The sequence below is a fragment of the Diceros bicornis genome, chromosome 3, assembly GCF_020826845.1.
Source record: "Diceros bicornis minor isolate mBicDic1 chromosome 3, mDicBic1.mat.cur, whole genome shotgun sequence".
Lineage (NCBI taxonomy): Eukaryota > Metazoa > Chordata > Mammalia > Perissodactyla > Rhinocerotidae > Diceros > Diceros bicornis.
The window spans coordinates 101,688,175-101,702,095 of NC_080742.1; the positions used below are offsets into that span (position 1 = coordinate 101,688,175).

At 36.6% G+C, this 13,921-nt stretch overlaps 1 protein-coding gene across 2 annotated transcripts in view; it reads left to right on the forward strand.

Annotated features, from left to right (window-relative positions):
• The window catches only part of UBE3C (ubiquitin protein ligase E3C), a 138,956-nt gene that overhangs the window by 57,355 nt on the left and 67,680 nt on the right, over nucleotides 1–13,921 (forward strand). For both annotated transcript variants that reach the window (XM_058534166.1, XM_058534169.1), the window contains exons 10-11: nucleotides 3,163–3,350; nucleotides 9,381–9,467. In XM_058534166.1, the coding sequence (XP_058390149.1) occupies nucleotides 3,163–3,350; nucleotides 9,381–9,467 (275 nt within the window). The remainder of the gene's footprint in view (nucleotides 1–3,162; nucleotides 3,351–9,380; nucleotides 9,468–13,921) is intronic.

Genomic DNA, 13,921 nt, shown 5'->3' on the forward strand with positions numbered 1-13,921 from the left:
AGAAACCCCATTTCCATTAGCAGTCACTCCCTGTCCCCCTTCCTTCCAGCGCCTAAAAGGGGAAAAAAGGGTTAAGTTTCTTTTTCTTCTTACCTTACCTTGTGAACACCAAGTAATGTCTTTTGTTAATTTCTGCCAATTTTATAGATGATAAATGTTATGATTTATTTTAAAATTAATTTTGTTACATGTTATCTCTAAGTCCCCCTTCTCCTATTTTGGCCCAGCATTGTTTACAGTGTATTTTCAAGAAATACAAAGCTTTACGTTATATATACACACACATCATTTGTGTGTCTCACTTAGGTGATATATTCGCCACTGACCTCTTTGTCTCTTATTACACAACTCAAATGCCTTGAGGTGGTAAAAGGTTTTAAATATTTTTTGGTTAGGAAATTTCACATTGATTAATACCAAGTCTAATCCTAGGAGCAAGACACTTGCGAGTGGGTCAGGTCCCCAGGTGCAGTGAATCTTCAGGGTGTGGTGGAACGAAAGGGTGGCTATAGTATGGTGCCTCTGGCTACACACAGCTTTAGTAGCATAGGTGGAAAAAGCCGTGACAATAAGAAAAGGAAAAGCAGATTGGTCATTGCCTGGGCTTTACAAGGGGGCAAAACTGAACTTTTTGGTGGATGCTGGAACTGCTGCATCTGTGAAAACTCAGAACTGTGCACCAGAAAGTTTGTATTTTATTGTAGGGTCAGCAAAAGAAATGGGATCCTGTAGATGGAATGTAGATAAAACTTCATTTTTAGAAGACAGTTTTTTTTTGTTTTATTCATGAGGAAGATCAGCCCTGAGCTAACATCCATGTCAATCCTCCTCTTTTTGCTGAGGAAGACCAGCCCTGAGTTAACATCCGTGATGATCTTCCTGTACTTCATGTGGGACGCCACCACAGCATGGCCTGAGAAGTGGTGCATCAGTGCGCACTGGGGATCCGAACCCGGGCCACCAGCAGCGGAGCGCGCACACTTAACCGCTATGCCACAGACCAAACCCCCTAGAAGACAGTTTTTAATTCTTAATTACCTTCTGGAGAATCTGTGAAATTAAAATTGTGTTTATACACAATATCGTTTGTATCCATGTGAAGATGAAGCTGTGGGCTGTGTCTGCTGGCCAGATGTCGGGAAGGGAAGTCCTCCCTCGATAAGACACATAAACGTGAAAGCAGAACAGGAACACACGTGAAACAGAAAAGCACACTCAGGCTCGCTTGCCTGTGGCTACGCTTAACATTTAAAAAGTGCAGTTTGACTCTTTTATCACATCTGTGAAAATTTTGCTCTGCTTTATTTTTCTTCTTTAATACATCAGGGTTTCAGGGTCTTATTTATTATAGTTATATAATGCTGTGCTTTCGTTCTGTTTTTCATCTCTTCTCTTCGTTTTTCCCTTGCCTTGGGTATTGTCTCTTCTTTCCTGTCCACGTTTGGGTTCAGAACCAATGACCTGGTTGTAAGCCATGTACTTGCAGAGTCAAAACCATTGTTTATTTCTGGGTCAGATTTTTTTTTTTTTTTTTGGGGGTGAGGAAGATCGGCCCTGAGCTAACATCTGCCAATCCTCCTCTTTTTACTGAGGAAGACTGGCCCTGGGCTAACATCCATGCCCATCTTCCTCCACTTTATATGGAACGCTGCCACAGCATGGCTTGACAAGCGGTGCGTCAGTGCGTGCCCGGGATCTGAACCAGCGAACTCCAGGCTGCCGCAGCAGAGTGTGCGCACTTAACCACTTGCGCCACCGGGCCGGCCCATGGGTCGGATCTTTTTCTTTTCTTTTTTTTCTTTCTTTCTTTTTTTTTTTTTTGCAAGGAAGATCAGCCCTGAGCCAACATCCATGCCAATCCTCCTCTTTTTGCTAAGGAAGACCGGCCCTGAGCTAACATGGGTCAGATCTTTTGATGTCTGCTTATATATTACCTTTTCTTTCCTATGATACTTAATTTTGTAGAATCTAATTTGATTGTATGAGATTTTTTCCAGGGTCAAATTTCACCCCCTATAAACTCTTAGGTTTCTGTATAATTTGTTCAGTTATTGTTTATGTATAATTTATTTTAAAAATGTACACTGCAAAAATAGTAATACTAATGTAGTAATCTTGTTCTAACGTCTTTTATTAGGTGTATCTTATTTAAAGATTGAAGTTTGGGAGACAGTTTATTACTTTTATCTCTAAAACAATGTTTTATTTGGTAAATTATTATAAATTACATAAATTATACCCATCCAAGTTTCCAAACAGTACAGTCAGCAATACCCAATGTCATATATATATATTCATATATATATACATACATATATGAAAAAAGTATATACCTTTGGCTAATACCCAAAAAAAGTAAACTGCATAGAGTATTAGCTCAGGTTTTATTCAGTGAATCAGATCTTCTAGAGAAATTAAGGTATAAAATTATAGATTTATGTATTTCGTTTGATTAAAAAATAAGTTCTTTAATGTTCTATTTTGCTTAAACTGTGATCTCTCAAATAATTTTAAATGGAAATTCTATCAGATGATAATACATTTTCACACATGTATGCTGTCTCAGTACAATGCAATCTAAAAAATGTGAAATGAACTTTTCTTAAAATGTAAGTACTGGGGCCGGCCCCATGGCGTAGCAGTTAAGTGCATGTGCTCCGCTGCTGGTGGCCTGGGTTTGGATCCCGCACACGCACCAATGCACTGCCTGTCAAGCCATGCTGTGGCAGTGTCCCTTATAAAGTGGAGGAAGATGGGCATGGATGTTAGCCCAGGGCCAGTCTTCCTCAGCAAAAAGAGGAGGATTGGCATGGATGTTAGCTCAGGGCTGATCTTCCTCACAAAAAAAAAAAAAAAGTAAGTATTGAAAATATTGTCACATCAGTAGGCAAAACTGCATATCCACAGTTCCTGCGTTGTTATGCTGGGCAAAATTGGTGCCTGATCTGGATGATGACTGGGTCTCTGGAGGGTTTCAGATTGCTTTAATGGGTACGTTAGTGGAGATATTGATAACGTTCATTGTGATGTGGATAATTTTTAGATAATGTCTATCTTGTATTTTCACTTGAAGAAAAATAAGATTTTCTATATGTTTGTAGTATAGTGTTAAGTTCTAATAGAACATCATTAACTTAGACTAATTTATCTGATGTGTTTTAGGAGGATGGTAGGCTGTCAATACCATACATAACAGAGGAATGCCTGAAAAAGTTGGATACAAAACAGCAGACCAACACCCTGTTAAACCTGGTCTGGAGGGATTCAGCTAGTGAGGAGGCCTTTACTCTGATGGCATCCATCTGCCACACGCTAATGGTGCAGCATCGGATGATGGTGCCAAAAGTCAGGCAAGTCTGCTTGGATGTTAACGTTATGTGAACACTAAAGTAAGCTTTCCTCCCCTGTGATTGCGTTGGTCTCAATCTGAATCAGTTTTATCTGCTATTTTCTGGTAGAATATGGTATAGAATACTCTGCTGTCCAAGCATTTCATGGAAAATAAAAGTTTGTTTTTCTTTTCTAAACCAACTAATACTGTTCGAGTCCTTTTCCTGGCCTGTGAGGCTCTGAAGTGCCCTGTAATATGTTAACAAATCAAATAAGCTCATTTTTCTATGGTATCTTAGGAGTGAAAGAGGAGTTGAGTCCTAGCCACCCATTTTAAAAGTTGGAGTCATGCCTGTGTTATAGAACCAATATATTATATATCTTTTTAGGTTTTTTTCATAGCACTCTTTTTAACTCTTAACAGTTTACTCTGGTACTCTGACATTTTTGTTTTTCAAAACTTTGAAATAAACTTTTGAGAGGAACAAAAGAAAACATACAAGTTAAAATGTGGCTAATTTGTGCTTAGATAAGTGTGATGATAATCTTGAACTATTTTTTTCCCCTCTATTTTGAGTGGTAGTTTAATGGTTTTATGAGAATTTAACAGAAAAATATTTAATAGAGTGCAGTGCAAAAATATGTAGTAGGTCTCCTAAGCACTGAGGGACTGGTGTACACAGGCAGCCTGCTGAAAGGTGCTGTCTTTCGGTGAGTAGGTCCTATGTTGTATCAGATGAGTTAAGCTACCCTCAAGAGTCCTCTTCTGTTTTTATAAAATGCCATCCCCAGACATGAAAAGAGCGGTTTCTTTTGGTTAGGAAAGCATTCTTTGAAATGAACTGTATGTAAGGAATACGTCATCAGCTGAAATTGCCTTGTAAACATTGATGCAGCCAACTAATTAGGTGCTATCTTAGCTCACTGGTGTTTATTGCTGCTGGAGGAAGTAGGATGTCAGTGAAACTGTGGTCCTGCGATTAGGTGATCAGCTCTCTGTAGGCTAATTGCATTAGAGCAGGATGTGAGATCTGAGGATCATAGCAGCTGACTAGGACGCTTGCTTTTATTGTAGCACAAAGTCCCTTGCTTTGGATAGCAATTACTGGATTTAAATGCATCACTGCCCTGCTCTGAGGTTTACTAGTGAACTGCTTCCAAAAGGTGTCTAATGGGTAAAGGAGTTTATATGGAGCCCTGATTTTATGAGTACAGCACCTATTTCCTCTGAGAAACTACTCTAGGGATTTTATTTATGGTTTCAATATATTAGGTTTTAAGTATTTAGAATGTTTTTCATAGCTCGTGAAAGAGCAAATAGGCTTATTACTTTAACTGTTGTAGATTTTAACTGCTTGCAACATTTCATTTTAAAGGTATTTAAAAGATGATTAGTGAATTCCTAGGCTGATAACTCTCTCAGCTCCTCCCAGGCTCATATTAGTGTCTCTTATTTTTAAGGTTAGGATTTGCTATTTTAATTTCTGTTTAACATTGTCAGGATGTATAAAGGAATATAGAGGCCCTTTTTACATTGATATGGAAAGATTTCCAAGATATATGTTTAAGTGAAAAAAGAAAGATATAGAACAGTGAATAATAACCTACTTTTTGTGTCAGAAAGGTGGAAAAAGTAAGAATGTGTATGTGTATTTGCATAAAGAAATTTGTAAGCATACACAGGAAATTCATAAAAGTGACTATTCTTAGTGTAATTTTTACAGTATTTAAAAAAATATTGAGGATGTACCTACAGAGAGAGACAAATTTTTTTCTTATGATTTCTTGCTTACTTTTATTATCAATGATATTTTCAGTATAATCAATAGGTTTAATCAGCTGTTGATTCATATTAAAATTTGCATTCTATTATAAAGGTCAAATAAAATTTGTGAGCTTTTTAACATTTCTACACAATGATTTTATTATGAACTCTATTTCAAAATCATATGTAAATTATAAACTAATTGGCAGTAGTTATTGTGAGACACATCAAATTAATAAAGTAAGCTTGCTTTAGTCAAATTTAGCAATATAATTTATAGTGAGTTTTAAAACTTAGATTCTAAGAATTTTCTAAACATTTTTGAATGATAATTGATTCACAGGTAATACAAGTAAACTTGGAAAAAGCATACACAAAGACTATTTAAAAATTTTTTTTAAGTTTTCTTTTAAGAATAATGTTAAGAAATAGTAAGGGAAGGAAATGTCAAGGAAAATATCCAAGATAATGAATGCTGCTTGGCCCCCATTTTAATTTAAACTATAGTATGAGGGAAAGTACATTTTTTGAGTCTGTTCATCTTAAAATTAAAGAAAATCAATTTTCAGGGAAAAGGAAACTATTTGTTTAAACTGGTTATAGTTTTAGCACTGGAGTGTTAATTTAACACAGCTGTATGTCTAAAGCTTATCTTCTGGTCTTAGTACCTTGTTTGTGAAGAAAAATTTTTTGGCAAGTTGCCTCAAACTGAGAAGTGTCTCAAAATTTTTATTATCGTTAAGGAAATTTAGAATTTATTTTTAATCTTGCATTTCTCAGAGGTGAAATGTTATGTATGTATTTTAACATTGCTTTTGCCAATAAAGTGATACTCAGCAGGAAAACACAAAGTATTCCATTTGCACTGTGTGCTACAAGAGTGGAGTGGTCTTTGGGTGGCTGACTTGTCATATGTCTTTTACCTGTGACACCTTTACATACAGAGGAAGGATCTGAGAATGCCTTGTTGTCGTGACCTTTACTGCCTGTGTGTGAGCTGGTGTCTTCCATTGTGTTCTCTTTAATAACTTAAATAGTCCCTGCAGACAACTGGCCTAAATTTATGACCTGGGTTGAAAATGTTGCCCTTTACTAATTAACTCTTAGGGTTGTCTCAGCTAAATAAAGCTTAATGGGTTATTTTTAATATATCCCAGTATACGTAGAGAATATGTCACTTCTTTACCTTTTAGCAGTAAAGTCCCAAAATAAATAACTTTCAGTAATTTATGTGGAGATTTAGTAATTTGTTTTATGATTGCTTATTGAGTGCCTAATTTAGGAAATATAATTGTTTCAAAGTTAAAATATAACTTTTGAAATGTGTAGCCATAAAAACAATTCTTCAGAAATATGTGTATATATTCTTGTGGAAAGATGGTAATTATAATCCTAAGTGAAAAACTGTGTTATAAGAGAATGTATTGGGAGAACCCATTTTTGTTTACATACATGCACAGAGTATCTGGGTGATTTATACCAAGGTATTAACTCTGATTATTTCTGGGAACATGGGATGAAATGTTGCTGGTGTTCTTTTGCCGTGTTGTTGTTGTTAAAAAAAAAGAGCAAAGGAAACACACCTATTGAAAATATGTAATTTTTCAAATTTTTGAGGTGCTAAATTTTAGTATTTATATTTAACACAATTTTAAGAAATCTTGTTGATATCAATAAAATTATGCTAGATAATACATTTTTAAAAATAACTCAGTTTCTTGGTTGAAGAGAAATAAGGCAAGCAAATATTACCTTCTAGAATTGTTTTATATTGTAAGTTCATGTTTTATATAGCTTTTTTCTTATTCTGTTTTCCATGTGGTTGCTTGGATATCCTTTATAGCATATAAAACTCCATAAAGGCAGGAAAATCAAAATTTTAATGCTCTTTGTTTATATATAGGTATATGGTTAAGTGTTTTAAATATTTCAGAGATGGGGTATGTATTATTATTTTCTAATACAGCTCTAGTTTTCAACAGTATCGGCTTTTTTGAAGTGAATTTTAAGTGGAAATTTGCTCAGACGGTAATGACAGGGATTCAGCAAATTTGATAACATGGTTTATTTAATTCGTCTCTTGTAACTTATTGTGTTATTACCATTTTTCGTAATCCAATAAAAACTGTTTTTAAATTTCTCAACCTGATTTTGAGACTCACCCAGTTGAGCTTTCCTGTGAATTAGTGTAGTGTTGTTACCTCTTTGTCACTGTATGCACTTGTGACAAACATAATGCACTTTCATAGAACTATCACTTTTTTGAGCTGGGAAAGACCTTAGAATTGATGTAGTCCAACCCCTCATTTTCTTATGAGAACAGGTTGCTTTTGCCCTATGTGACATTTGAAGAGTGATTGGACTAAATGATCTAATAATCTTTCTAGCCTGCGTTTTCATGATTCTAGGTAAATTTCACATACTCTTTCATGCTTTCACTGTTTTTTAAATGATTGTGCTTTTAATGCTATTGGGACATCTCAAAATGCACCACACTAAAGTAAGATTGGATTTTTTCAACTAACACTCCATAATCCCTATTGTGTACTCAGAAAATGCTAATACTGCAGAATGTATCTGATATTTCGGATTGAATGCAGGAAAATACTAGATCAATCAAATCTGAGATTTTTATATTGAAAAGTGACTTATCTAAACCCTGTTCATTTCTCTTCCACTATTGGTATTTAAATTAATACACTTCTTGCAAAATTTAATCTATTACAATATTTTATATTATACTCAGTACAATATTTACAGTAATTATGGTTATGAAGTCCGTAGAGAATTGTGGATACCCATTAAATAGTGTTTTTCTTTAGTCAAATCATCCAGTTACTTTTAATGGCCGTTTCTTACGAAAGGAACTGGAAGAAGTCTAAGGGGACTACTGGGGCTAGTGGTCACCTGGTTGAGGAGATAGAAGAGCCCTCTGTCCCTCAGGAGACTTGGGGTCTGCTACTTGCTCTGCCACAAGCTAGCTTTACAACTTTGGGGATCAGATTCAGTCTCTAAGATCTCTTTCACTTTGAAAATCCAGTGATTCGATGTTAACTTCAGCATCCCACAAAAAGTATATAAGACTAGATGATGTATGGATATTAAAAATATGGAATTCTGCTCTCATAATATTTTTATCTTTAAGTTTCATCCCAGGATCATTCCTAATACATTCTCTAATTACACGGTAAAAACGGCTGTATTCTTTAGTTCTGCTTACTAAACCAACATTGTTTTTGCTCTTCTACTTTCTTGTTCTTCTAAGATGATTCTAAAGTAAGATCACATTCCTTTCTTAAAACCGTGTTTTCCTACTCTTATAAACCGTTTTTACTATGGTTTAGTCTCATAAGTTTGAAATTTAATTTTTGACTCCTGCACTTCTAAAAATGTTTTATGCAAGTTTTTTTCCTGATTACAACATTGTGACTAGAAAGTATATCCTATTAAAAAAATGCAGTGCGCTATACAGAGCTAATTTAAAGTTAAATTTCTACTCTTGATCCACAAAGTTTCTTAGGTTTTTTATCAAATTGATATTGTACAGGAGGGGTTTTTTAAAACCTTTAAAATATATTTTTATTTATTTATTTATTTTTTTTTAAGATTTTATTTATTTATTTTTCCCCCCCAAAGCCCCAGTAGATAGTTGCATGTCATAGCTGCACATCCTTCCAGCCGCTGTATGTGGGACGCGGCCTCAGCATGGCCGGAGAAGCGGTGCTCGCCCAGGATCCGAAGCCGGGCCGCCAGCAGCAGAGCGCGCGCACTTAACCGCCAAGCCACAGGGCCGGCCCTAAAATATATTTTTAGATTTAAGTTCTTTTTGAGATGTTAGTTAACATTAAAAAATACATTTTTATGTGTTTGTTTCAAGAATGACTTAAAATCAGTCATTAAATATTTAAAAATTTAAAAATATATATTAGTAGTAATATTAGTAATACATAATATTATAGTGTATTAATATATGTACTCAGAGGGGGAGCAAACTCCACTTGTGCTTTAAAATAGCCCATCCCCTTCTCGTTTGGGTAGATCTCATGGCCAAAGCTCAGGGCTGTCTTAGCTCTGTATCAGTAAAGGCTGACAGATGACTTCCAGTAGTTAGGGGGCAAGGAATATGTCCCAGTTAACACTCATCAAGCAACTTGTAGGAAGCATGCTATTTGTGGTGTTAATATAGATATTTTCTAAATTGTACATTTTCTTCAGTTTATAGCTTTTTTTATATATATATTGAATGAATGTTTGCTTACTCTTATTTTCCCCCATTCCTTTTTAGGCTTCTCTACAGTTTAGCCTTTAATGCCAGGTTTCTGAGACATCTTTGGTTTCTCATATCTTCTATGACAACACGGATGATCACAGGGTATGTGTTACGCAGACTTAGAAATTGAGCTTAAGGACATGGAAAGTGGCAACCTAATAAGAAATACTGTAAGAAGGTCTTTTTTAAGTACTACTTATACTTAGCTTATTTCATATTAGAAGAAAAATTCTAGATGGTCTCAATTTCATAAAAGAAAACATTAATACCTAATTTTACAGTTATCTGTACATATTATTAAGAGTATGGCTTTATCTGAGGGTAAATTTGTTTTACAAATCCTAGTTATTTTTTGAAAACCAGAGACTTGCAATTTCTTTGCTCCATAGGACTTTCCTATGCTTTTGATCATGAAAATATAGATTTGAAGAAAATATAACACCATTACAAACATTAAAACATAAAACATTGTAGAAGTTGGTTTTTAAAACGTTTTGTTGAAATAACTTTTTTCTTATATGACTCATTATGTAACTTGAAGGCTAGAAGCTTTAATATACATATTTTAATTGAATATGTAATAAATGGAAAATTTAATATTCAAAAATCCTTCATGCTGAACTGACTTAGGCCATTACTGTGTTGAATTTCTCCTCTGTCAGAAGTCTAAGGTAATCCCTCTATTCTGTAATACTAAAAGATAACATGTGTAACTCAGGTAGTTGGAGACTAAACTTCTAAAATGTAACTGCATGTGATGCTAACTGTTCAAGTAATTAGCAGGAGTCAGCATTGTTGACTGCGTGCTGGGAGCGAGCCTGCCCTATGAAGGAAGGGCACATCTCAGTTTTAGAACAGGAGTTTGGAAGGAAGAGTGTTTCTTTTTGTTTTGTTTTATGTTTTGGGTTTTTTTTTTGTGGGGGGGGCGGACAAGAAGTTGAAAGAAAGAATTTGTGGTAGACGAGGGTGAGTTGTCCAAAATTTAAATAAGCGCTTATCTGCAGTCTACTTTGGTCTGTGATATGTTAGATGGTACTGAGAATTCTTGTGTTGAGCTTTCTGGATCTTGAGTTTTTTAGTGTGGTATGCAGAGAAAGAGACTGCATTTTAGTGCCTTTGTCTCAGTCACGGTCAGCCCTGTGGGCAGGGAGTTGGTGTCCAAGTCATCTGTACAAACTGTTCTTACTAATCAAAGGAGATTGTCAATTATTAAAAGCAATACTTTGAGTTACTTTCATGTTTTTTCACTTAATTTTACTTCGTCTTAAGTGAACAAAGGGAGTTTTCATGATGCCACTGCAACTGATGAGGCTCATGAAGGTCAGGTGCTTTGTCTTGTGCTGACCGTGAGTAGCAGAGGCAGTGGTATGAGAGGAGCCTAGGATAACATTGACGTCTAGAAAAAGCATTTTATATGCTTTCATTTTCAAATTGAAATGTAAGGTGTTTAGGTATGCTTTATTTTTTTGGTGCATTTCAGCCCCTTAGGACTATGCCAGCCTTGACTTTCATGAATGACAGTTTGTTTAGGGCAGAAGGAGACTGGAGATCATTGAAACAGGAAATTATCATTGACCTATGAGTGTCTCAGCTTAGCAACAGAGATCCCGTTATAGCTCTGCCCAATGACTGCCTATTTGTTTATGGCATTTGTCTCTTGATGAGGAAATAGAGTCATGGTGTGTGAAAGAAAAATGAGGTATTGTTAATTATATTAAATTATTAATATTATTTTGTAAGTTGGTAAAGTTATACAAATTTTTTTAAACTTGTTTCTTAAAAGCCGATTTGAGAATTTGAGTTTCTTTTTACTTGTTTAATTTATTAAAATAAAGTCCCTCAAGAAATTTTCAGTGCATTAATATAATCCTAATGTATATCTCATCATATTTACTACTGGAATAAAATTTAAAATGATATGCCTGATTTTTCTGAAGATGGCATTGAGTTTAACTTGAAAGTAGTTTCACAGCAATACTTACACAGCTGGGACTCCTAGGCTTTAGTGAGCATAAGGATCATCAGAGAAGCATGTCAAAATGCAGATTTCCTTGTCCGACCCCTGAGACTTGGGTTAGAGCCCTGGGTTAGAAGCCCAGGGGTCTGCGACCTCACAGGCTCCCTGGTGATTGAGGTGCAGGTGAAGATGCGGGAACACGTGGGCAGCTGGTTTCTATTTTCCGTTAGACATCCCTTTACCAAAACCTAACACAAGGGTGCTTTGTGCATGTCACTGGCTTGTGCTGTAAGCACCGTGACTCCTCTGATCCCGAGGCTAGCGTGGTTCGTTGTTATCTTTAACTCAACAGGGATTGTTTTGATTATATATTGCCCATTTCTTTTCACATCAACACCAGTAGTAAGTATTACTTACAGTAGCCTAAGTAGTACTCTTAAAACTTTCTTAAGGCAAGAGTGCATTCAGTAGAAGCTTCTATAGAAGAGGAGAAGCTCTTTGGGGTGGGAGGCGGTGATTGCCACAAGCCAGCGTGAAAACCCTTGTTCTGAGGGTGTGTACGGGGCGCAGGATTGTCTGAGGTCTCACTGATGCTCTAATCCAGCCGACTCCTGAGTTACGAATCAGTGTCTTCCATTACAGTAAATCATGGATTTTTATTTGCACATAAGTGAGATTGACCTGTTTTCAGAGGAATGTTTGAGTCAGTGTTTATGGCAGAAAGAGCAGTCAGAAGAGAATCAAGAGACATGTGTTTCATTTATGTCCCAGCTGGATGAGACCACAGGCACATATCTGACCCTTCTGGCCAATCACATTTTCTGTCATTATAACAAAAATGATGAATTCCTTTTGCTTACCTCACAGGGGGTTAAAGAAAACAAATCAGCTAATGTTAAATAATTGCCCTCATCCTTTTTTAGGGAACCACTATAAAAGTTTTATACATTCTGATGTATATGTGCATAATTAAGGATGATGATGATTTTAAGTACAAGGATTATTGACACGGATAACAGCTGAAAGCTGGTTTATCACTTTTTTAGATTCAGGAAATGCTTCTCTCCACATTGCAGCTGGTTAACTCAGCCTATCGTGTGTTCCCCTAGATAGTGTTTGTTCATCAATATTATCTGTTACTTTTTAGTTCTGCATTTAGTGGCAAGGGAACTGAAAGATACAAACCATTATTTTTACTAATATCAATAAAACATATGACATTACGTTTTTTTTCTTCTATGTGTCGGCAAAATTTTTACTGAGCGGAGGCCCAGTGCTAGGCTTGGTGGGAGTGACTCAGGAGACAGGAGAGGGCTCTGTCCTCACAGGACTTGGCAGTTGGAAGGGAGCCACTGTTGTGCAGTTAAGGCAGCCCCCTGCCTCTTTTACTCTGGCTTTGGCAATGAGGTAGGACAGCTGTGCTTTGTCCTTTTGTGTATGTCCTCAACTACGTTTGTATTTTGGACAGATCACTGTCGTTCATCAGTCCATTCAGCATAGTGCTAAGTGCTGCGACTGCGCTCAGGAATGAGGCGTGTTCATGGTGTGCAGGAGTGGAACAGAGTTTAGGCTGCATGTCTGACTCCCTGTTCTCCTGGCCCTGTTGGTAGCAGTGATGTTCCCTGAACTGTGCATCACAGAGACCATAAAACTCCAGGTGGTTCAGCCAAGCTAACCATAGCCCCACTAGGAATAAACATACCTGTGCTAGGTCTTCTGCTTTGCTCTCTCATATAACTTTTGGCAGTGTTGGGCAGCTGGTTGATAATTTGTGGGTCCTGACTCCTGGTCACAGCTCGTCTAATATACACCTGTGGCTTTGTGGACATAGACATTTAAGGTATAAACATACAGGGAGGAAGATGAGAGTGATCTTGCCCACAACGTCTGCTAACCCACGATTGATTGGACATGGAATAGGGACCATGGGCTTTATGGTTTGGAAAGAGCTTACAAGTGAACCTCTGTAGCTAAATGTTCAATAAGACAAGGAACCACATTTACCCAAGAGAGAAAGGGAACAGATTCTAGGTGGGAGAAGTAAATTTAATAGATCACAGCTCTTGACAGGTGACGGAGACTACAAAGCTCTCTGAAGACCGTCTCACTTGAGAGCTGCTCTGGGTGGTTGCGTGATTCCTTGTAAAAGCAGGAGCGATAATGGGAGCTGGTAAATAAACTTGGATAGTAGAAACAAGGCCCAGTATAGACAAGGGGAAACTATTCCTGAAGGTTCTAATCTGGGTTCAATATTCAGCTGTTTTGAATGTTCCTAAATGTAAATAGCTGGATAAATTTTTCATGAGACCAGAACGATCTGCTTTTGTTCAATGTGTTAAGTAGAGAGGGAAGGGACTGTTTAGGGGGAAGGGACAGTTTTCAACGTAAAAGTAAAGTGTGTTTCTTTAATGGTGGCATTACTTACTATAACTCTGCTCTTAGGGTCAACCTTAGGGCCACTGGCTCACTCTCAGTAACAAAATTTATCCAGTTGAAAATAGTATCAGAAACATTAGTAAAGAGTGGTGGGTTGGTGTCCTATTTTTTTTGTGTGAGGAGACCAGCCTTGTGCTAACATCTGCCAATCCTCCTCTTTTTT